General features: G+C 52.9%; 1 protein-coding gene across 2 annotated transcripts in view; it reads left to right on the top strand.

Annotated features, from left to right (window-relative positions):
- Positions 1-21,771, top strand: part of FBLN5 (fibulin 5) — a 57,871-nt gene that overhangs the window by 23,455 nt on the left and 12,645 nt on the right. The window contains exons 2-4 of one of the 2 annotated variants that reach the window (XM_084241215.1): positions 13,225-13,347; positions 16,196-16,312; positions 19,612-19,731. The exons of the other annotated variant lie outside the window; for it this stretch is intronic. Of the exons in view, the coding sequence (XP_084097341.1) occupies positions 13,225-13,347; positions 16,196-16,312; positions 19,612-19,731 (360 nt within the window). The remainder of the gene's footprint in view (positions 1-13,224; positions 13,348-16,195; positions 16,313-19,611; positions 19,732-21,771) is intronic. 2 annotated transcript variants of the gene reach the window in all.

The following is a 21,771-nucleotide window of genomic DNA, read 5'->3' on the forward strand; positions in this document are numbered from 1 at the left end:
TATCGGGGAAGATGATCTGCGTGATAACGATTCTGCGAAATGTGTTTGGAACGTGTTTTATTCACTTTGGATCCACAGTGCCTAGCAGGATGCCAAGAATGTAGACGTCTTTTGGTAAATGTTTGCTGACCTAATGAATGACAGATGAATGACTGTCTAGTGACCAGGCATTAGAGGAATTATCTCTTTCTACTCAGCCAAGCTGTCCTGCCAGCTACATAATAAAAACATATGACCAGCAGAAGCATAAGGCTCTCCCTGCCGATAGCACGGGAATAGAATGACCCTCCCAGTCGCCTGCCCTCCTCCTCTGTCCTTTCTCCTCTGGTCTGGGAAGCAGACGCTGAGTGGGTGGATGGGAGGCTGCTTGCAATGCTTGTCGGGAGACCACCAGACCCATTCTTGGAGGTGATAGATTTAGGGAACTGCATTCTTACTTTCTTTTTTTTTCATAAATTGTGCATTCTCTCATGTTTTGAAAAGCCAGTTCTTTTTTTTTAAAGATTTATTTATTTTTATGCATACAAGAGCTGGGGTACAGGTCAGAACTGGGGGCGGGGGCGGGGGTGAGAGGATTCACCAGAGCCAGAGTGGGGAGCAGAACAGGCAGACTGGCTGAAACCCACTGCTGAGGGGAGCAGCGGGGAGACAGGAGAGGTCTGCTCGCCATGTGGGTTGCTCCCTGGCCCGGGATGGAACTCGTGCTGCAGAGGCTGCGGACAGCTTCGTAGGTTGCGTCTTAACCCCTTGCACCACCAGGGAGGCCCCATTCTTACTTTTTTTTTTTAATAATCTGGGGAAAAGTAGAAAAATTACTGCTTCTCAAGTAGTAATGGGCTCTAAAAATACTATGGTGGCATTTCCTGCAAAGGAAATACTTTTCTCATTAAATCACTAAAAATAGTTAGCCGTGATAACCCCATTTAAAAAATGAGAAAACTGACATAATCTTAGTTAGCGATGGGGCTGATCGAGTTCCTTATCTGTGCTTCCGTTCTGCTTACTAACCGGCTCCACTGGTCCCATATAGTAAGAGGGTGGTAAGTCTGAGAGGTTGTGCGTAGATGAGAACACTTGAGTTCCACTTACAAGGGCACTTGAAGACAGAATGACAAATACATAGTCATTCTTTTCATCAATACATATTGGCTGAAGGAATGAATGGACAGCTCTCGTTTGGGTGAGACCGTCTCCTTTTTAAATTAACATCAACCGGGTATCTTAACAAAAAGGGTGATCATTGGCTTCTGTCTTTTCTTAAATCCCTGAGAAGTACCTTTTGAAGATGCCCATTAAAGAGGTCTTAAAGGAGGTCCAGAGGGAAATAGTAGAACATTCTTATTTCAGGTGTGGGAAGTGACGACAATGCTGATAGATCATAACAACGTTCCTATATTGCAGCAACATTCACATATAGCAATGTTCATTTACTGTGTAGACATTTATACATTATAGCAATGTTTATATATTGTAATTTAGACACTTGCCATGGGCCTGACCGAAAAGTGGAAGGTAACTTAATTGTGCTTTCTAGTACTGTTATTATTTTTTTAAGATTTATTTATTTATGCATACAAGAGCTGGGGTACAGGCCAGAGGTGTGGGGGGTGAGAGGATTCACCAGAGACAGAGTGGGGAGCAGAACAGGCAGATCAACCAAAGTACACTGCTGAGGGGAGCAGCGGGCGAGTCAGGAGAGGTCTGCTGCGCCATGTGGGTAGCTCCCTGGCCGGGGATCGAACTTGTGATATAGTCGCTGCGGACAGCTTCATAGGTTGTGTCTTAACCCCTAGCCTTGCGCTACCAGGGAGGCCCCTCTAGTACTTTTAAGGGTGACATCAGGCAAGAAGAGCTTGTCCACTGAGGTCACCATCTTCACCTTGAGTTTCTCCCTGTTTTGTAATAGTCACATCTACAAGGTCATGTTCTCTCGTTTTGGTCACAGGCCAGATGTGGGCATCTCCTGGTTTCATTTATGTCTTTTCCCCTTGTGTCCTCCAGAGGGCCTCCTTCAACCTGCCTAGGTGAGAGGTGTAGACCGCAGCGAGGGCAGGGAGCTCATGCGGAATACAGAGGATTCAGATTAATCAGCTTTTCCAGGTAGAAGCGACAATGGGCTGCATTTTCAGAGGAGGAAACGGGCCAAGAAAGATTTGCCTCAAGGACACCATTGAATTCGTGGAAGTTTCTGGATTAGAGCCTGACTTTCAATCTCCTCTCTTTTTCTCTTCTTTTAGAAGATAGCTCCCCTCTCAGCCCCTCCACTCTCTTCCTTTCCTCTTCTGCTTTTTGACAAGAAGCCCGAACAGTCAACCAAGCCATTTCTGTTCCAGGTACTGAGTGAAATAAAGCCTTTATTTACATGGGATCTCACAAAAACCCAAGAGTGATGTACCATCATTAGCTGCCAATTGCAAATAAGGAAACCAAGGCTTTTAGGGGTAAAAAACAAACAAGCGGAAAAAGCTTGTTTAAAATCATTCAGCTAAAATATTGGGGACAGGGGCAGAATCTGAAATAGGCCTAACTCCAAAGCCTGCATCCCCCCAACCTGGATTGAGCACCTAGAGGCAGGAGGCGTCAGACTTGTTCCCCCCTCCCATCCCTCCATCTTGCCCTCCCCCACCATTCCTTTTCTCCCCAGATTCTTTACTCTCACCCAGGGTCACTGGAGTCTTAATTCTTCTGTGAAGGGGCTACCGAGGAGTGTGGGCTGTTTGGCCAGAGTTCAGTCCCTTGGGAACAGAGAGGCAGCTTCACTGGGATTTTGCTTCAGATTACAGGTCGATTATGTCTTTGGGTGGGAGCAGTTCATATAATTTAGAATGGAATTTCATGAAAAAATATGCTTTGATTTGCAGATATGCACTTTCTGTTGTTGTGGGCACACCTACCCTGTGATTTGCCACGTTAACCAACTTAGTTTCTAATGCAATAGCACGTGGTATATTCACACTGGGGTGAAACAGATCTCCAGAACTTTCTCATCTTGCAAAACTGAAATGCCATACCCACTAAATGCTAACTCTGAGGACAGGTGGGTGAGGGCTGGTAGGGTGGTTTGATCAAACTCAATGGGTAGCTTTTACCTCCAAATCCAAAATGGCTGCTCCAGCTCTTACCATCACGTCTCCATCCCAGGAGAAGTGACCGAGGTATTGAACACTCATTCCTTTTAAAACACCACCTGAAGCTGTACATATTACTTTTACTTATATTCCACGGCAAGGATTTGTCAGGTAGCCACATTTCACTATAACGGAAACTGAAAATGCAGAAAATGTATATTGGAGGACAGGAGCAGCCTCTGCCACTATCCTCCTGGGTTCACTCAATGCAACTGTTCCAGCAAGCCTGTCCCTCCTGCGAGTGCCCCATTCTCTCCCTCATGACACTTGCTGTAGAGAATCGGGGGGCTCTGGTTCCTTATCTGCTCACAGCAGACTGTAAAGAGACAAGGCCCGTGTGCTATTTACCTCTGAGTCCCCAGCACCTATAGCAGAAATGGCGCATGGTGAATGAGTGTGGCATGCATGGCATCCACCCATACCCTGGGTTATGGGTGTTGGGACTCAGACAGTATGCTCTTTCTGGTGGGAGGGCCATCTTATGGCCTGGCAGGCGGCCCCCACATGTAACCCCTGCATTTTCCTGCCTTCTGCATGAGAGAAGCTCAAGACTCTGCTCGTGACCCCAGAAGGGTGGATGGAAAAAGGCAGCTTTATTCCGCCGGCAGGTAAACATGCAATCCCGAAAGTATTGAACCAGTTCAAATATTTATTTTAGATTCAAGTGATAGAATCTGACTCTAACCAAGTTCAAAGGGTGGTGGGCAGGGTGTGCCTCTGCCACCCAGTGCTGCTTGGGGTGGGGCCTTCACTTCTAGGGCTTAGCCAGGAGAGCGTATCCCAGGACTGCGCCTCTCGCATCCTCTCCACACCCCTTTGTCCCTGCAGGCCTCTCCCGTCTTCCAGCTGTCCCTCAGGCTTCACCTCCTCTGGAGTTGTATTCCCAGCAGTTAGGCTGATAGGCTGGGGTCCTCTGCCAGAGATGGGGAGCAGGGCGCTTTGGACCATGCCAGCGTGAAGGGATGGAGACGAGAGAGGAGACGAGCATCGTGGGTTGGTCCCAGGACCAAGCATCTGTTTCCTAGCTGCTGGCCTTCTCGTTATGTTGAGTGGGAAAGCCCCTGTCACTTGCCCCCAGGGGAGGGACGTGTCCTGGGATGTGAGGGGTTCCAGCCATCGGTGTGTGTGAAGGAGGCTGTCCCCGCGCAGGCCCAGCGTGAAGGTCTGCCTGCCGTTCCCAGATCGGGGACTCCCGCTGTGTGCGCTCATGCCCCCCCAAGGCATGTCTGTCTGTCTTCACGCTTGTCTGTCTGTCTTCCCCACTAGCCTGGGCGGGAGGCAGGTATGGGTGGCCCTATTCCAGAGATGAGGAAGCAGCCGCAGGAGCTCAGTGACATGCACCAAGCCGCCCTGGTTGGTCAGTGACGGGGCAGAAGGAGCAGCCGCGGGCGGGGAGTCGGTGCCTGGGGCCTGGGGGTGAATTTGCACATGTGGGTGTTCTCATCGCCTGCGCTGGGCTGCGGGGTTTGCCCCAGGCCTGAACAGTGGTTGGAGTTCTTGGTCCTGCCCTGAGAGGCCCTGTGGACGCGCATGGCAGCCCACGCAGCTGTACCTTTGCCCTCCTCGGAGGCGCCTCCGTGACTCCCGAAAGCGCAGGTCTTCCTGGTCGGGGCCTCTGGCTCTCTGGAGTGTGAGTCCATCCGGCCGCGCGTGTGTTGTGTCCCAGCCGCTGGAGGTTGGGCAGCGGCTCAGAGCAGCTCTGGGCAGAGATGGGGATGGGGATAAGGCGCCCGCTCCTCGCGCTGGGGCTGCGGTGTCTGCCCGGGTCCGTCACGGCGCAGGAATGAATTCGGGCCACGGAGCAGCTGGGTGACCCGACAGTGTCCTCTGATACCCCGTGGCTTCCAGATCTTTCCCTCTCACCTCCAGAAAAGTCCACGAATGAGTTTTTTCCTGACCCAATTCACGTTTTCTCTTCCACTCTACGTGCCAGGCACTGTGTTATGCCCTTAGGACACAGACGTGAACAAGAACCATTTCCTGCTTTCAGGGAACTTGGGGTTCAGTGGAGGGAGACACAGCCCCACACCCAGCCCACCGGCTCAGCCTCGGGAAGTGCTCGGCTGAGCTGGCTGTCCACCTAGGCCTGGTAAGTGATGGGCAGCCGAGGAAGCCTTGAGGCTTCTAAGGAGGGGATCGAAAATGTTGAGCAGTAGAGACACGGTCTTTCTGTGTGTGTCTCAGAAGGTTCTGGAGCTTGTGCTCACTGGACTTTTACAGGGGACAGACAGGAGGTCAGTGTTTTCGTAGACTATTACTGCAATCGCATCGAGAAAAGACAGCGAGGCCTCCGTGTCTTTGGGGTAAGAGATGTGAAGGAGGAGGGAAACGCGGAGGTTCTCAGGAAGAGGATTGTGCGAGGGGGGGGCGCGGAGGGAAGGCTTTGAGAATGAGGTTTCTGATCTGGGATAGAAAATGGTGACATCAACCGAGACAACATCAGGAGAGGAAGGTGAGGGGATGGGGCTGAGGGGATCCAGGCCGGGTCCCTGAGGAACGAGACATGAAGGCAGGATGTGGGGGAGGCCGGGGCTCAGGGTAGGAGACTGGAGTGAGGCGAGGCAGGACCCAAGAGCTGTAGCATTTCTAGAGCAGTTGTGAGGATTCCATCAAGAAGGGGTGCTCTGCGCTGGAGGAAAGACACTGTCCTTCCTCCCAGGTGGAGTTTTTTGCACTTTTTGTTACCATTTGGGGGGGCAGAGTCCATGAACTTTGGGGAACGGAGTTTACTCACAGGAAATGAAGACACCACCATCTGCTGGGAGGGAGACTGCTTTGAAAATACACAGTGCCCTAGCCCAAGGCCCCCACCCTGTCTGCACCCCAGGAAAGCACCCCATTCAGCGTGGACTGTGCTGGGAACTTCCTTAACAAGACTCCTTCAATCACAAAAATGATGGTTAAGTAATAGGTTTGATTTTCGAGAGGAAAGGATTCTCTTGGAAATCACCCCTTTACTTTCGAGCATGTAGATTCCCTCCTAAACTCTTTTGAATAACAACTTCTTAGACCTGAGCAGGTTGCGCGGAGACAGAACCAAGGAGCACTGAGCATCACTCAGCCCCTGGCTCGGCGGAGGGTGGCCCCGGGGCTGTCGCCCAGGAGTGGTCAGAAACGCCGAATCTACCCAGTCAGAACCTGCGTGTTCCCAGCATCCTCACCGCTTCTCATGCACGTTAAGGTCTGAGAAGTGCTGGCTTGGCAAGTGGATTCCAGATATGGAATTATTTAGGTAACTTCAAGGTCATACAGCTCTCCAAGCCTCAACCCCGTCCGTTCCGAATCAGTCCGAGAGTCTCCTGGGTAGTTAGGTTTGGGAACAATTGGCTTTTATAGATTCAGAAATCTTCTGTTGCTGGACAAAGGGCAAGAATTTTAGTAAATGCAAATCTAATTTGAATGGCACATTAGTTTGTTTTATAGTCACAATAATGGCCAAAGCCTCATGCCCTTCAAAAACAAAGGATGTCTGAGTTGGCAGGTTGGCCATTAAGCACCTTGTCACCTTATTCTCGGGGGACACCTTGATGATTGATGCTCAAGAAGGAACATATGTGACCCCCCACCCCCGCCCTCACCCACGGTTGCTGTGACCATTCATGCACTGGCAAGAGTTGAATGGACTTGGACTATTCACTGCCTTAAATCAGCTGATGTTTACCAAGCACTCTGGATGAAATTAATTAATTACCCCAGAACCCAGCAATGTGATCCCAATTAGTTGCATGACTTGTTTCTGTAGAGGGTCACAGCTCGAAGGAAACGTCCAGAACAATCTTTCATGCTTTTACTTTATGTGCAGAGAACTAAAGCCCACAAAGAGGTTGGGACCTGAATCCCGGCTGATTTCTTCCAGAGGAAAGAATTTTTTGTTGTTTGGAAAATGGACCATCTATTTATTACCTGAATAGAGGGGCAGAACGAGCAAGCTTTGCATTCTATACTTGAAATCTCAAGCACGAGACAGCGCTGGGAACACAGAAAGCTCTGACTCCGACAGAGCATTGCCCGGACTATCAGACCCAGGCAGCACAGATACCCTGGGAGTTGAACAAGCGAGTTCTCCAACGCTGAGATCTTTAATTAAGCAGGTGTTTAGGAAATAGGTCCTCTGTCGTTTCCAGCCTTGGCTGCGCTCCTCTCATTGAAAAATGGCCCTGACCCAGCCCGGCAGCAGGCCTGAAACTGGCTGCCAGGGGAGCCGTCGGAATGTGCATTGTTATTTTCTTGCTTATCAGACCCCATTAGCTTGAGCAAGGAAGGGACAAAACCGGGCTGGGAAAACACGTTGTTTCACTGGGCAAAAATTTACTACCAAGGAAATAATTTTGCTGTGTCCAAAAAAGGCATAGTGGAGGCCTTTGCAAAGGTGTCGCCTTCCAAGTCCTTTTGGACAGTTTCTCCCAGTGTCACCCAGGGAGAATGTTTCCCCTGGGCGGATGGCCCTTCTCACCCCGGGGCAGAGACGCGCAGCTGCGCAGCTGGCCCCAGGCTCACGGGGCCGGCCCTGCTCTTTCGGAAGGTTGGACAGACCCGGGAAGAGCAGAGAACCGCCGTCCGTGTGCAGGTGGACGGTGTCTGGCTGTGGAGGGCACCAGCACGCGTGTGGTGGGCTTTCGAGTGAGAGGACCGTAGGTGGACTCCCAGACGCCCAAGCGCAGAAGTGGCGGCTGTGGGTCCCGTCCAGGTCTCCTGCCACGTGTCCAGGCACGGGCGGGAGAAGTTGCCGGCTCTGGCTGTGCGTGACCCGCAGAACTAGTCCTCAGCCCTCTTGGCGTCTTGGGTAAACCCCACCACAGCGCCGGAAGGAGACAGAAGCCAGGGCCCGCCTCTCTTTCACAGCTGTTAGGACAGCGCCCCTCCAGGAAGGGCAGTAAGACGTGCAGAGTCCCTACTATGTGCCGGGCAGTGCCGAGGGGGCCGTGCACGCTGATATATGGATTCTCACTGCAGGCAAGGAGGCGGCTGCCAGGGCTCCGCTCTGCAGAGGTTAGTGACCTCGCTCAGCAGTACCCCGTAATTAAGGACAGGAGCCTGGATTCACACCCAGCCCTGCCTGCCCCCAAAGCCCTTTCTGGGGACATCTCAGCCCTTTGTGTTTTTTCCCTTAGGCTTTGATGCTGGGGGAATGGCCTCAGAAAGGCTCTCCCTGTGGACATGGGGGAACCATTAGTTTTTGTGTTTTTTACAGTTTAAAGGACATTTTATTTCAATTAGAGTTTGTGTCATGAAAACAGCTGGCATATTTTCCTTGGACAGTTAAGGGTGAATGCCGAACTGTAAATGCATAGATGTATACAGTTTGTCTATTTAGAAATAATAAGTAGCTGGCATGCTGAGGTGTGATACTGTGTTCAGACATAGGTGTTCTTGTCCATGTCGGCGCATGAAGCCTGCCATGCCGGCCTGCAGAGGCTTTTATGTAATAACCTGTGCCTTACCACTTCGCTCACACCCACAGCCACTCGTTTCATGTGGGACAGAAAGAGGGTTGTATGTTGTTTCCAGGGAAGGGCAGAAAACAGGAATGAACCAGCAGCACATTCATCACACATCTCAAAGCCTTCCCAGGAGAGGGGCGCTCTGGCTGATCCCATCACGGGCTCCTGCTGCAAGGGCTATGGCACCCCACAACTTGGTGGACCAGGTTCTCCTTTGAGTCACCCTGGAATTTTCTGTCATTTTGTTGTCCCGGCTGTTAGGCAGTTGTGTTCTAATGTTCTGAGGCAAGTTCCTTCATCTGGTGCGACTCTGAAGTCTGAGAGGTCTTGAATGGCGTCTTCCACCCACGCTGCCTCAGTGCACCTGCCCCGAGAGGCTGCCTCTTTGGCTGGGGGTGACACGCTGGCTGGTGGCACGAAACCCTGAGTGTTTGTGACGTGTGGGCCACTGTCCCACGGCCTCAGAGTCCACTTCTGCCTGTGGCCTTCTGGGAGGGCGCCGGGGAGACGAGACAGGCTGGTTTTGATGGCTTTCTGGAGTGAGTGGCATTTCAGATTGAGAACATCTAATGGCAGGTCTGTCCAGGGATGTGTGAAAGATGGTGGCAGCTCAGATAAACTGGACAGGGCAGCAGGACTGGTCCCCTGGATATGCAGGACTACACCCCTCGGGCACCCTCAGTGATGGGCTTTGATCTGCTGCCAGGTTCTGGAAGAGCCAATGAGCTCTTTCCTCCAGTTGTGAGTGTGCTGGTTGCCTGGACAGCAGATGGACATCGCCCCGCTGGGGAGGGATGGACGAACACGGTTGCTGTAGTGGAAGCTTCCAAGTGCCAGCTGCTGCCTGGGGCCATAGTCCCCAGGGGGACTCAGGGACTCGGCAGGAGGCCTCCGGGAGAGTCTGCGTCTGGGGACGACAGCGCTGCAGGGACCGTGCTTGACACCAGCGCTCCCCGCGGGCCGCAGGCTTGGGAGGACATTGGGCAGGAGCAAGCAGAGGGGTGATCCCGGATCGCGGGAACCCAGAGATCTTTCCTCTTGGGAGACTTCCTAAATATCACACAGAGAGAGAGGAAATAACAGGCTCGGTTTGCGTCCGAGGATAATGACACTCACTCAGGTTGCCCTCCCTTGTACTTTTCCACTGATGCAGAAAAGGACGCTTTGCCAAAGAATGTCCTTGGAGTGGCTCGATGTATTTTTCCTTCTGTTATTTAAGTCAAATGTATTTAATGTAAAGCAGGTCGGCTGTGAACTGGAACGTGTGCTGAGTCTTTGAGCCCCGGGTGGGGACCCACAGAGTGGCCATTTCCACCAGGTGCGTCAGTTTTGACAGTCGTTTGCAGCGAGGCTTATAACAAGGTCCACACACCAGAATGGTCTTGTCAGCACGTTGGCCGGGAAGATCCCATCTGGGAGCTGAGAGGCATGAATGTGTTTTATTCATTGTACGTTCATCCGCCCACACCCGCCCACCCAGCCACCCCTCCACCCACTCATGAACCCGTTTGTTCATCCGTCCATCCGTCTAGTCATCCACCCACCTGGCCTCCTAGCCATGCCTTTGCCAAACAGTTATTGGACATTTACTGTGGATGCAACGTCGTTCCAGGAATGTGTTGAGGGTATAAAGAGGGGCTGCCTTTCTCTCAAAACTCCAGGGACACACCTATATAATACATCTCACATGTATGATAAATATAATACATACATGTCATATATCATATAAGTTACACACACCTATGGATGCTGACCATTCATTCACTGAGTTGAAGGTTAAAATTTCGCTTTTTGGAAGAATAACAATAGGAATATGGTATAACGGACTTCTGTGGCTCAGTAAAAGTGGTGTAGTATAAAAGCATGAACTTTAAAGATTTTTGTTTCTAGGCCTGCGTGTTTCGCACGCGCCCGTGAGGGTGTACACACACGCGTGGGCACATGTAAGCCCTGCGTGCCCTCTGAGCCACCGTCTGGTTTCTTTCCCCAGGGTTTTGTGGCCACGTCGTGTGTCTGTAAGTTGCGCAAACACAGAGACCTGGGAACTGGATTTCTCCAAGGTTCTCTCACAGTTCCTCTCCCCCTTGGGTCTCCTCACACTTCATTCTCCCCCAGGCAGGAAAAAGAGCACAAATTCCTAAAGTCACGTTGTTCCCAGGGTACAATTGCCATCCATCACTCCCCGCGGAAAAATGTAAATATTTCCTGGCTGATAGTGGCCTTATTTATTATCATAGGCTGGATATGGATTTGAGCGAGGGCGGCTGGTGGCCAAGCATTATTCCTGGGCTTCCCTGGGACGCTTGGCTGGTGGGCAGAGCCGGGTGGAAGAAAGGTGAAGGGCGGAGGCAGGAGTTCCTGGCGCTCGGGGCAGGGTTGGGGCTTTGCCACCGAGGCTGAGCTTGGGCAAGGCGTGGGGTGGAGGGAGCCGCGCCGCCTTGCGACCTGCTTCTAGGAGGCTGTGCACATCGGAAAGACGGAAGGCTGCTTCCACGCCGTGCCCAGATACCCGGTCATCTGGGGGAGGGCGGGGGTCCCTCAGTGTCATCTGCCGCAGGTGGATGGTGCATTGTCATGGTGTCAGGTGACGCCCAGGGACCATTCCTTACCTGGCAGAATGTTTCAGTGTTTGACGAAAGAATGTTTTAATCAGTCTCTGCTCCCTGCAGACAAAGCCCCATGCTACCCAAGCCCTGGTCCTCGAGGACCTCATGCTTTGGGACCCTAGAACCCCCCACCCCATCACAGTCTGCCATCTGCAGCGTCCGAGGCAGACGTTTTCCAGATGGGGCAGGAAAAGGCCGCAAAAGCTTAGCCCTTTCTCCTCTGCCCGGTCTGCCGGCTCCTCCCAAACCTGCTTGGTCCTGGCGAGGTGACGGCTGCCCAGTGGGGTGTCTGGCCTTGGCTTGGTATGTGGTCACCCTTCACTGCACTTTCCCTGTGGAGAAATGGGCCTCATGAGCCTGTCCCGGGGTGATCCCGAGAATAAATACAGTGACCGGAGGTGTGGGGCACCCAGCACAGGCTCAGGGAGCTGCAGCTTTTTTTTTTTTTTTTAATTAAATAGAGGCATGTTTTATTTATTTATTTGTTTGTTTGTTTGTTTGTTTGCTTATACAAGCACTGGGTACAGTCAGAAGCGCCGGAGGGTGAGAGAATTCCCCAGAGCCAGAGCGGGGAGCAGAGCAGGCAGAAGGACTGAAGTACACTGCTGAGGGGAGCAGCGGGCGGCAGGAGAGGTCTGCGTGCCATGGGGGACCCTCACCCGGTGGCCGGGGAGCAGCCGGGGATCGAACCGTCGCCGCAGAGGCTGCTGGCAGCTTCACAACCCAGCGCTCAACCGCTGCGCCACTGGGGAGGCCCTGCAGCTTTTAACACTGTCTGCAGCTGCACGATGGTGCGCACCAGACATGGGTGGCGGGCAAGCCCTGACGGCAGGAGTGAGGGGCCAGGAGGACACGTCGGTGATGCGTGTGACAGGGGCGAGTCAGGCCAGGCATGTGCAGGACACGCCGGGGTCCTTGTGTGGTCCTGGACGAGCGACAAGGGCGGGGAGTGGTGGCAGGAGAGCCCAGCTGAGTGCTGCCCTTGGAGCGCGCTGCGGGGAGGGGAAGACGGTTCATTCAGTTGAAACAAACAGCTTTGCTGCTCGCGACGCACCCTGACCGTCTCGAGAATGTGACCTTGGGTACAGCTTGGTCTCTGGGCTTTGAGCTCTTGGGGAAGGAGAAGGGGTGGGCTCGGGTACAGGTGCCTATGTGGCATCAGAGACGGCGAGGGGCGTGCGGGAGCTGCGGCGGTGGGGACAGGCCTGGGAACTCTGGAGTGGAGAGAAGGTCGGGGCTCCGGGAAGCTTCGTGAAGAGGCAGGAACCACAGGCTGAAAGGTCTTCACGGACAGGTACAAGGTTCCGACGGCAAGGACTTTCCTTTTCCTCTGCGTGTTGCCCGTGATGTTTGTCGCACCCTGGGCGTACGGCAGGCGCGCAGCAGGCCCTTGTCCAGCACCTGATACAGAACATGCGGGTGTCGGGCAGGGCACAGCATTGCCGGGTGCTGGGCTCTGCCGCCGTGACTGCTCTCAGAGAAGGTGGTGAGGATGAGGATGGCGGGAGAGGATCCCTCTGACGTGTGTTCTTTTTTCAGCCACTTCCCTTTGTAGCTTTCTGGGGAGCAGACAAGCTTTTCCCCTCCAATGAAAGGTCAGTGTCTCCTGGTGGCACCCCATGGGGAGGTTCCTCTTTCTCCTTTTTTTTTTTAAAGATTTATTTTATTTATCCAAGAACCGGGGTACAGGCCAGATGCGTGGAAGGGTGAGAGGACTCACCAGAGACAGAGTGGGGAACAGAACAGGCAGACTGACGAAATACACTGCTGAGGGCAGCAGCGGGCGCGGCAGGAGAGGTCTGCTCACCATGTGGGCTGCTCCGAGGCTGACGGGGATGGAACCGGCACTGCAGAGGCTGCGGACAGCTTCACAGCGTGGTGCTTAACCACCTGCGCCACCAAGGGAGGCCCCTCTTCTTTCTCCTTAATGTAACCCAGGGACATTATCAACTGCCTCCCAGCCAGGCAAGCAAGCAGCTGACTCCGCTGGTGGCTCCAGGGCTCTGGATAGATGTAGATGACATTCTTTGGCGTATGTCTGTCTTACAGATGTGGACGAGTGTGCAACAGATTCTCACCAGTGCAACCCTACCCAGATTTGCATCAACACTGAAGGAGGATACACCTGTTCCTGCACTGATGGATACTGGCTTCTGGAAGGCCAGTGCTTAGGTGAGAACTCCCTGGGGCTCACAGAGACTCTCGGAAATGAGTGGTTACAGGAGGTATCATGAAATGTGGGCCCCGCCGGGAGGCCTAAAGGCAGAGGGCTTCCCTTTGGGGGGTTGAGGGGCAGGCAGAAGGCTACTGAGCTTATATGTAGCAACACTCTCTAAAATCAGCTGTTACCATCACGTCATGTCATCGTCAGAGTTCTTGACTGACATTTTTAAGGACTCATGTTTGATATGCCTAGACCTTCTTCCTACCTTTAGGAAGTTTATATCCAAGGCAGGAAGTGATGTGGGGGAGTGGTCTCTGTCCTCGTTAGACGTCATACTAAGAGAAGGGAACCCTTGCTTAGTCGCAGCAGAGTTCCAAGTCTCAAGTGTGGACCAGGAGATTCTGAGGGACAGTCACCTCCCCCGGTACCCCATTGTAGTCCTCTTGCCACCCGCCCTCCCCCAACCCCCGCCCAGCTGTGGTCTTTTCCCTCCTAAGGAATCATTTTTCAGAGCCAGTTGAGAATTTTGTCCCTGGCAGTGGGCATTGGTGATATGATCGTTCTGTTTGTTTTTACTGGAGGGTATTTTCCTTTCTTCCCCGCTAGTTTTTGCTTTAGCCAAGTGAATGAATTCATAGCAATCTCTAGCTGTCACTTCAGTTTCTATTTCTAAGGTGTGATTTCTATGCTGTGTTTTCTTGGAAAAGCTCTGCTAGTTTAAATTCTCTGAGACGCTATTCTGTTGCTGGAAAGTCAGTCTGGGAAAACTGAGAAACAAATCCAAACAACATCATGGCAGGGAAAAAAGGGGTTCTTTTTTCCAAGTCTCTCTTGATTGGGACCGAGTCGAAGTCCGCTGTCGAGCCCTGTCCGCAGCATCCTCCAGGCCCGATAAGCCAGCCAAGACTTGGCTGGGTTCTCCCTTCCAGGCATGCACCCGAGAGCTGGCTGCGCATGCGCCTGTGTGACCATGACGTTCGTGTGCATTTTAACCAACCTCAGCTATTATGGAAAATTTGATGCCACTGATTTGAACATAAGCAGATCAGTGTGAGGGAGTTATTTGTGCAGGAACTTAATATGTAGCATTTCAGGGCTGGAAGGGATGTCAGATATTATGTCATCCAACTTTTATAGAGCTGGGAACTGAGACTCACAGAGGAGGGACATTTTGGACAGAGTGTGTTGGGGTCTAGTATCTGTCTACTGTTTCCCAGTCCAGTTTCTCCTCCAGGGCATGCTAGACACGGGGGTGCTGGAGAGGCTCAGGTGCCTGGAACTCTCAGGCTCCATGGTATAGATCCCACCCCGCCAGTCAGAAGGTGCCCAGGTGGGGGGGGGGTGGTAGTATTGACTCCCACTGGTTGAAGCTTTTGGAGGGAGGCCCCCTGTGGCACGCTCCTCACTTACCCTAAAGGAAGAACTTTCCCAGTTGCAGCTGAACTTGTGCCACCCACTGGCCAAAGTCGTCTTTCTCTTCCAAAATGCAAGTTCCACAGCCATCCACCACCCCCTCTCTGCACCTTTGGAAAGGCTGCTTTTGCAGAAAAATCAGGGCCTGGGGGGTTGCCTTTACTCCAAGGCGCCTCTGCACAGAGGGTGCCCTCTTTTTCCTCTCCTGTTTCCTGGAGAGAGGGGAGGCCCAGCAACAGCACAAGCAGGCAGTGGGGTGGGCCCAGCTGGAAGTAGCTGCGCCTCAGAGATAAAATGGGATCACAAGGGCCGGCATGCAGCCTGGGTGGAGGGCGGGCCACTGGGTGAGGTGGAGGTGGGGGTCCCTCTGGCAGCAGGTGGTAGATACTCGGAGCAGGGTCAGAGTTTGAAGCTGGGTTCCAGAGTCTGGATGGATCCTGGTTTCAAAGGAACAGGGATAGCAGGTAGCGGGTGTGGCTGGTTTAGGGGAGGTGGGGCTGAGACAAGGACCAGGTACACAGGCAGCTCTCCTGTTCCCAGCAGGCTTCATTCAGACCTCTGACCCCACAGGAGGGAATTCCTTAGCCTGCCGGCCCATGACTTGGGGACTGGGAAGTGCTTTCCAGTGAGACCAGGCTCCCTGCTGACTGGTGCATGTTATCAGGGAGACTGTCTTGCCGGGCTCTGGATCCGTTCATGCACAGAGCTGACGCTTGCTCTGGGGAGGCCAGCCATGGCTTGGAAGAGGGGTGTGTATCCAGAGTTTTATGGTCTAGGAGGGGTCTGAGGCAAACTTCCGTGTCCTTGTGTTACTGGACCCACGGGACTCTGTGCACTGCCCAGACACCCTGACCTGCACTCGCTCTGTCTGACAGCTGGACACTGTTACTAGAGCTGGCCAGCAGCCTCATGGACCGTGTTATGGACTCTCATATTTTCAGCTAATTGTCCCATTTCAGGGCCAGGTAACATTATCATCAAATCTTAAAGCTGGATAAATTTTAGCTTTGATTCAAATCTTAAGCGGCCACCTTGTCCACCTTTCCGCTCTACGTGGAAATTTCTCTACCACTTTCAAGACTGGCTCAGGTGTTTGTGGGGCTGAGATGTGTTGGGGATGGTGACAGAGAGGCCGTCACCCTCCCTGACACTTAGAGCAGCAGATCCTCGAATGACATCACATAGGGCCCTTTCCTTATAATGTTGATAAGAAAGAATCCTGGCTAACTTTGAACAAAAACGATGTTATTTACTCAAAGGCCCAGTTTCATCACACTTCGTTCCTCTTTAAGTCACAGTTTGATGTTCATGAGAACTTACTGCCTTGCCGCAGCGCCCTGCGTGTGTCTGCGCCGTCCCAGGACAGAGACTGGGCGGTGCTGCTGCAGGGGCCGCCTCGGTGAGGCAGAGGATCTCTTACCTTGCTGGCGTTTCTGTTCCCAGACATTGATGAATGTCGCTATGGCTACTGCCAGCAGCTGTGTGCGAACGTTCCTGGATCCTATTCCTGTACATGCAACCCTGGCTTTACCCTCAACGAGGATGGAAGGTCTTGCCAAGGTACGTGGTGTGGATGAAAACTCGAACATGATGTGAAACGCTGGCTGTTGTCTTCGAGTCTGATGGCGTGTGTCGGCGGGAAGTGCTGCTGTTCCAGTGTATTCCCACTCGTGGTTCCCGCCCCCGCCCATGCCCTGAGATCGAAGGGGTGTGAAACATGCCAGAGGTGCTGCTGAGATTAGACCCGCAGCCCTCGGCCACTGGGGGCCTATGGCCTCATGGATTTGCGTCTCTGTGCACCCAGAGGTAGCCTTGGCGACACTCCTGCTCATCAGAAATGGTCTCACATGTCCTGTAACATAAGTTCAATTCCTGAGGCTCAAAGAGGGCCATCAGAGAGGGCTCTGGCCCTGGGTGAGCTGTGAAATAGCCCCCTACTCGAGGCCAGGGTCTCATGGGCAGTTGTGATGTCCCACCTGTGCCAGGAGGCCTGAGACCTAGCAGAGTCAGCTGCCACTCAGCACCCCCCCTCCCCAGAACAATGGTCTTTTCTGCTATCCACGTGACCACTTCAGTACTGATAAGTTAGAAAAACAGGCTGCGTCTCTGTGCCGTTTCCATCGGAAGATTTCTTCTGCTCAGGAAGTGAATGGGGGACTTAAGACCCAAGGAATTAGTGCAAGTCCCTCCCGGCCCCTGGCTCCCGGCCGCAGCCCCCCGCTGGGGCCTCCAGCCCCTGGCAGCTGCTCAGCCCAGGGTGGAGGCAGTGGCGGGGCTCAGAATGAGGTCTTTGTCTGGAGCCCGCCACCCGGCTTTGTAGCGCCCATTTCCTTGTCACACCATTTGAGGTCTGGCTGGCAGCCTCTTGGCCGGCTTCTTTGGAGGATATTATGTCTCCATTAGTTTAATCGTATGGAAATCATTGGGTAAACAGGAAGGCATCAGCGTTAAAGAGTTTGATCCTGGATTCTTTGTAAGACTCTCCTCCTCTACTGATTGTTCCAAGAAGTCTCAGCTTGCTCCCCTGGCCAGCAGAGGTCATTTTCCTCGCCCCTGCAGCGGGGAGTGGGCGCCTGGCCCTCTTGCTGCTGAGATAAGCAGCTTGGGGCAAATCCAGGCTTCTCTGAGGCTGGGTTTGGAGGTGCAAGCCCCGGTTTGCCCTGAGGCTGGAGCACCTACAACCTCCCCAGGAGTGGCCTTGAGCAGCAGGGCTGAAAGACCGCTGTGTCCTTCAGACCTCTTGGGGCAGGGACAGGCAGTGCCAATTCCAGATAAAGCAGCAGCCAGCGCCAGGCCTGGCCGCAGGCACTGGGCCACTGGGATATTGCATCAGCTGGGCCCACAGGCAACACGGATGTCACCTATTCTATGGCGCTTTTGTGACCTAACAGCTCATTCAAGGAAGAGCACGTCACACTCCTCAGAGCATTGCACAGCTGTTAAACTCACTGAACCCCAACTGTAGCTTTAGGAGGCAGGCAGGGCAGGTGTGGCCCTGCTTCACAGATGAGGAACTCAGGGCTCACAAAGGTAAAGCAGCTCGGCCGAAGCCACGCAGCCAGATGGTGGCTGATTGGGGGTAGAAACAAACGTCCTGACTTCCTGTCCAGCAAGTCTGTGTGGGCTGCGCCTGTGCCCATGGGATGCAGAGGGCAGGGCCTGCATGGATCCAGGGCCTGGCAAGGAAGCGCAGGGCCAGCTGCAGGGGCAGAGTGCTCTGGATCCTGCTGCTCTGCAGAAACAGCTGAGAACAGAGAGGGCGGGACACGAGCTCATTCATGTTGATGTGGCCAGCGTCTCGCCGGAAGCTGAGGACGCCAGCCCAAATACTTACTGATACTCACCCTGCATGAGCTCGTACTCAGTGGCCTGGCCCTTGGTGTTTTCCTGGCATCCCCAGAGGAAACCAGCATCCCTCCACGGACCTCCTGCATGAGCATTGTTTCTTCCCTCTGAAAGCTCCTGAGATGTCAGGGAGCAGGACCTGTTGAGGCCTGAGTTCAGCCTTCCCCTCTAAGGAAAACTCCTCAAGCTGCTTACTGTAAAGGCTTTCAAGGTTGAAAACACCCACACCTCTATTCAGAGGCTTAAGCAGTTTATCTGGACCTTTGAAGGGGATAGAAATCCTCTCAGCAGGAACTTGGGTCATTGCCATGTGGGGCCTGGGAGGGGGAGCTGCCAGGGGTCCGCCAATGCCATGTGGAGGTGGGCTCCTTCCTTCCCCCTCTGCACCACATGGGCTGTGTGGAATAAATCGGGTGTTGTGGACAGACCTTGACTCATGTTCCAGTTCCAGCGGTGCCCTTGTTGGCTTGTTGGGCACGTGCCTTCTCTTCCTTGATGTTTTACGGACATGCACTGAGCTGCACCATTGAAGGCACGTGGTTCATGAACTCAGGCAAGCATAGGCCTGCATGAAACCACCCCCACACTCCAGAGTGAATGTCCCATTGCTCCCGAAAGCCTCCCATGCCCCTCCATGGTCTCTCCTTCCCCTCCTGAGCTTGTACAGGGGCCGTGCCTGTGGGAGCCTTCTGCCATCAGTGACGTGGTTCATGCATAATTGTCTTAGCTCCAGCGGCCATGACAGAGTAGCACAGCCTGGGTGACTTAAGCATCAGGAGTTTTTCTCACAGCTCCAGAGGCTAGGGGTCCAAGAGCAAGGCGCCAGCACAGTCGGGTGCTTGGGAGGGATCCTGGTGTGCTGGCGGCTGCTTTCTCACTGTGTCTCACATGGCAAAGGGTGATCAGCTCTCTGGTGACTCTGCTTATGTGGGCACTAATCCTGTCACGAGGGCCCCACCCTTATTTAACTTAATTACTTATTTACCTAGTTACTCACTTCACTACTTCCCAACAGTTTATCTCCAAATATCATCACAGTTGGGTTCAGGGTTGTCAACATAACATGATTTTTTTTTTTTTTTGGTGGCGCACACAGTTTGGTCATTGCAATAATAAATAGAAGCATTACCGGAATTGTCATGATCTGTTTCTGAAACTTCAAAGTCAGCCAGCTCGCTGATGGAATGTAGCAGGTGATAGGAGGTAGCTGTTGTATAAGAAATTGCTATTGGTGAGCCTGGGGGAGCGTCTATGTTTACACCTGTCAGTGGTGTGTGGACACATTGCTTCCATCCTTCCCAATTTGCAACCCCAGAATGGAAGTGGAGATGGAGTCTAGTTCCTCAGGGGACACTGGAGTGTGAGCTCTTAATCCCCTAGGTGCTGGGTGGAGATCCTTGGTCCCTTGATTCTGGTCGCCTGCTGGTGGTTCTGTCATTGCTGGTGCAGTTTTCTGCGTACTGGGGGCGCGCTGTTTTGGGAATGGTCAGTGATGTACTTTGGGTTTTTCACAGACGTGAACGAATGTGCCACTGAGAACCCCTGTGTGCAAACCTGTGTCAACACCTACGGCTCTTTCATCTGCCGCTGTGACCCAGGATACGAACTGGAGGATGACGGTGTTCGCTGCAGCGGTAATGGACTGTTAGACACCGGGCGCTGCCATCTGTGCTGGGGGTCGGGGGTGGGGCGGAGGACAAGGGCAGCCTTCACAGGTGTTTCCTCTCGTTTCCCAGACACAACTCTGGTTTGGGATGGTTCCCAGTACCCTGGGGTCACAACCACACAAAAGAGAGATGAGTCACTTCCTGAACGTGGAGTCCCTTCCTTGGCATTTGACCTCTATTGCTACCCACTGGGGTCTCAGAGGAGGTGGGAGAGGGGACGGAGTCACCTAGTTCTGCACGTTGGCTTGAGTTGTTTGCCCTTGCCTGGCGCTGACTCAAATCCTGGGGCTTACAGGTGGTGGTGCTTACAGCGGGCCGAAGCCCACGAAGCGTGGCACATGTCACGGGGTAGGATGAGCGAATGAGGTCATGGATATAAGCAGATGCACCTTGTGAACTTTTGCAATCTTTACAGTCAGTACCTAGTGAGCGTGCAATAAATAGCTCCTGAATCGATGAGTGAATGATTGAATATTGAATGAAATCTCAGTCATTTGCTGTGACAACATAGATGGGGCGACTTAGATGGCCTCCTCGAAGTTCCTCCCAGGCCCAGGAACATATTGATCCTCTGCCCACGCTATCATAAGCCCCATGATAACAGGCACAGCATGTTAATCATTTATTCCTGTAGCATCCTGCACTGAGCCTTCTTTTCCTTTTTTCCTTGTTTTTTGTTAAATGTTGAATTAAACTGAACTCTTCCACCCACTTTTGGCATCCCCAGCAACTGTACATCAGCATGGTCTGAATTACTGAGGCTTTGCTCCCCGTATTTTTCAAAATCAGCGGCCCCTACTCTAGGGCATGTTCTGCAGAATGCAACGTTTTCTAATCCTGGGGTCACTGTAACAGGAACCGTCCCAGGCCATGAAGGAGACTTGTGTGATAGTTTCACTCCTGACTGGAGCGCTCCAGGGAAAGGCTTTGAAAGAGAGCAGCACAAACCCGTCTCCCAGGGCTGGGGACGCCCGCGCCACCACGGGCGGTTACAGAGAGCCTTGGCAGATGAAATGTCAGCCCCACAGTCATGTAAGATACCCTCGGACCTGAAAAACTACTTTCTTCCTAGATTTCAGGCCCCCTGTTCCCCTCCCACCACCCCCCATGGCACTCCTCAGGGAATGTAGGCCAAGGAACTAGGAGTTAGAAAGTGGAACGTGAATTTTTCCAGAATTCCCAGTACACCCATAGATATTTATTGACCATCTGCAGGGCGGTGCGCTAGAGAGGATCTGGAGTCAGACAGAACGGAATTCCAATTCTGGCTCAACTTTAGTGCTTTTCTTGACCAAGTCTTGAATGCTTCCTCATTGGTTAAAAAAACAGCCCTCTTAGCATGGCTGCAAAGGTGAGACAAGCTGGTGTATGTAATTGGCGCTGCGTCTTCATTTCCTTTCCCTAAGTGTGAGTTTTAGACACTTTTAGCTTTTCAAGTTCACATCCTCCATGGTTTGGCAAGGATTTCCAGTTGACTCTTTATCCCCAATGCCAGCTTCTCCTCCACCTTCGCATGATGCCCACGTTTTTCATGCATAGCTGCCTTGGGCCTTAGGGCTGGGCCAGGACAGTGTGGACACAGGGAGAGCTTGTTTGCTGTCTTTCTGTTCTACCTTCTCACCCCTTTCTCTGCTGCCCACTGTCCCCAGGAACTCTGCTCTCACTGTGTCATCAAAGCTGGTGTGACCCCCTCCAAGCTGCACCAGACCCTGGTCCTCTGTCCTTGGGGATTTGCTAAGCTGAGCTGATCCTGGAAACCATGGCGGGTTCTCTCCTGGAAGAGTGAACCTGTTCCGTGTGCTGCCTGCCAGGAACTGGGATTGTCTGTCAGCTATTTGGTGGCAGATGGATCCAAAGCTCCAGCAACCACTGGGGATTATGACCCTCAGATAAACGGGGTGGGTTAGGGCCCCTCTCTGTCCAGTGGGAGGTGGAAGTGGGTGCTTCCCTCTTTATCTGCACTGGAGCTAACCCATCCCCGGGGTTTCTCCCACACCCACCCATGCT

The sequence above is a fragment of the Talpa europaea genome (assembly GCF_964194135.1).
Source record: "Talpa europaea genome assembly, chromosome: 8".
NCBI classification, from domain to species: domain Eukaryota; kingdom Metazoa; phylum Chordata; class Mammalia; order Eulipotyphla; family Talpidae; genus Talpa; species Talpa europaea.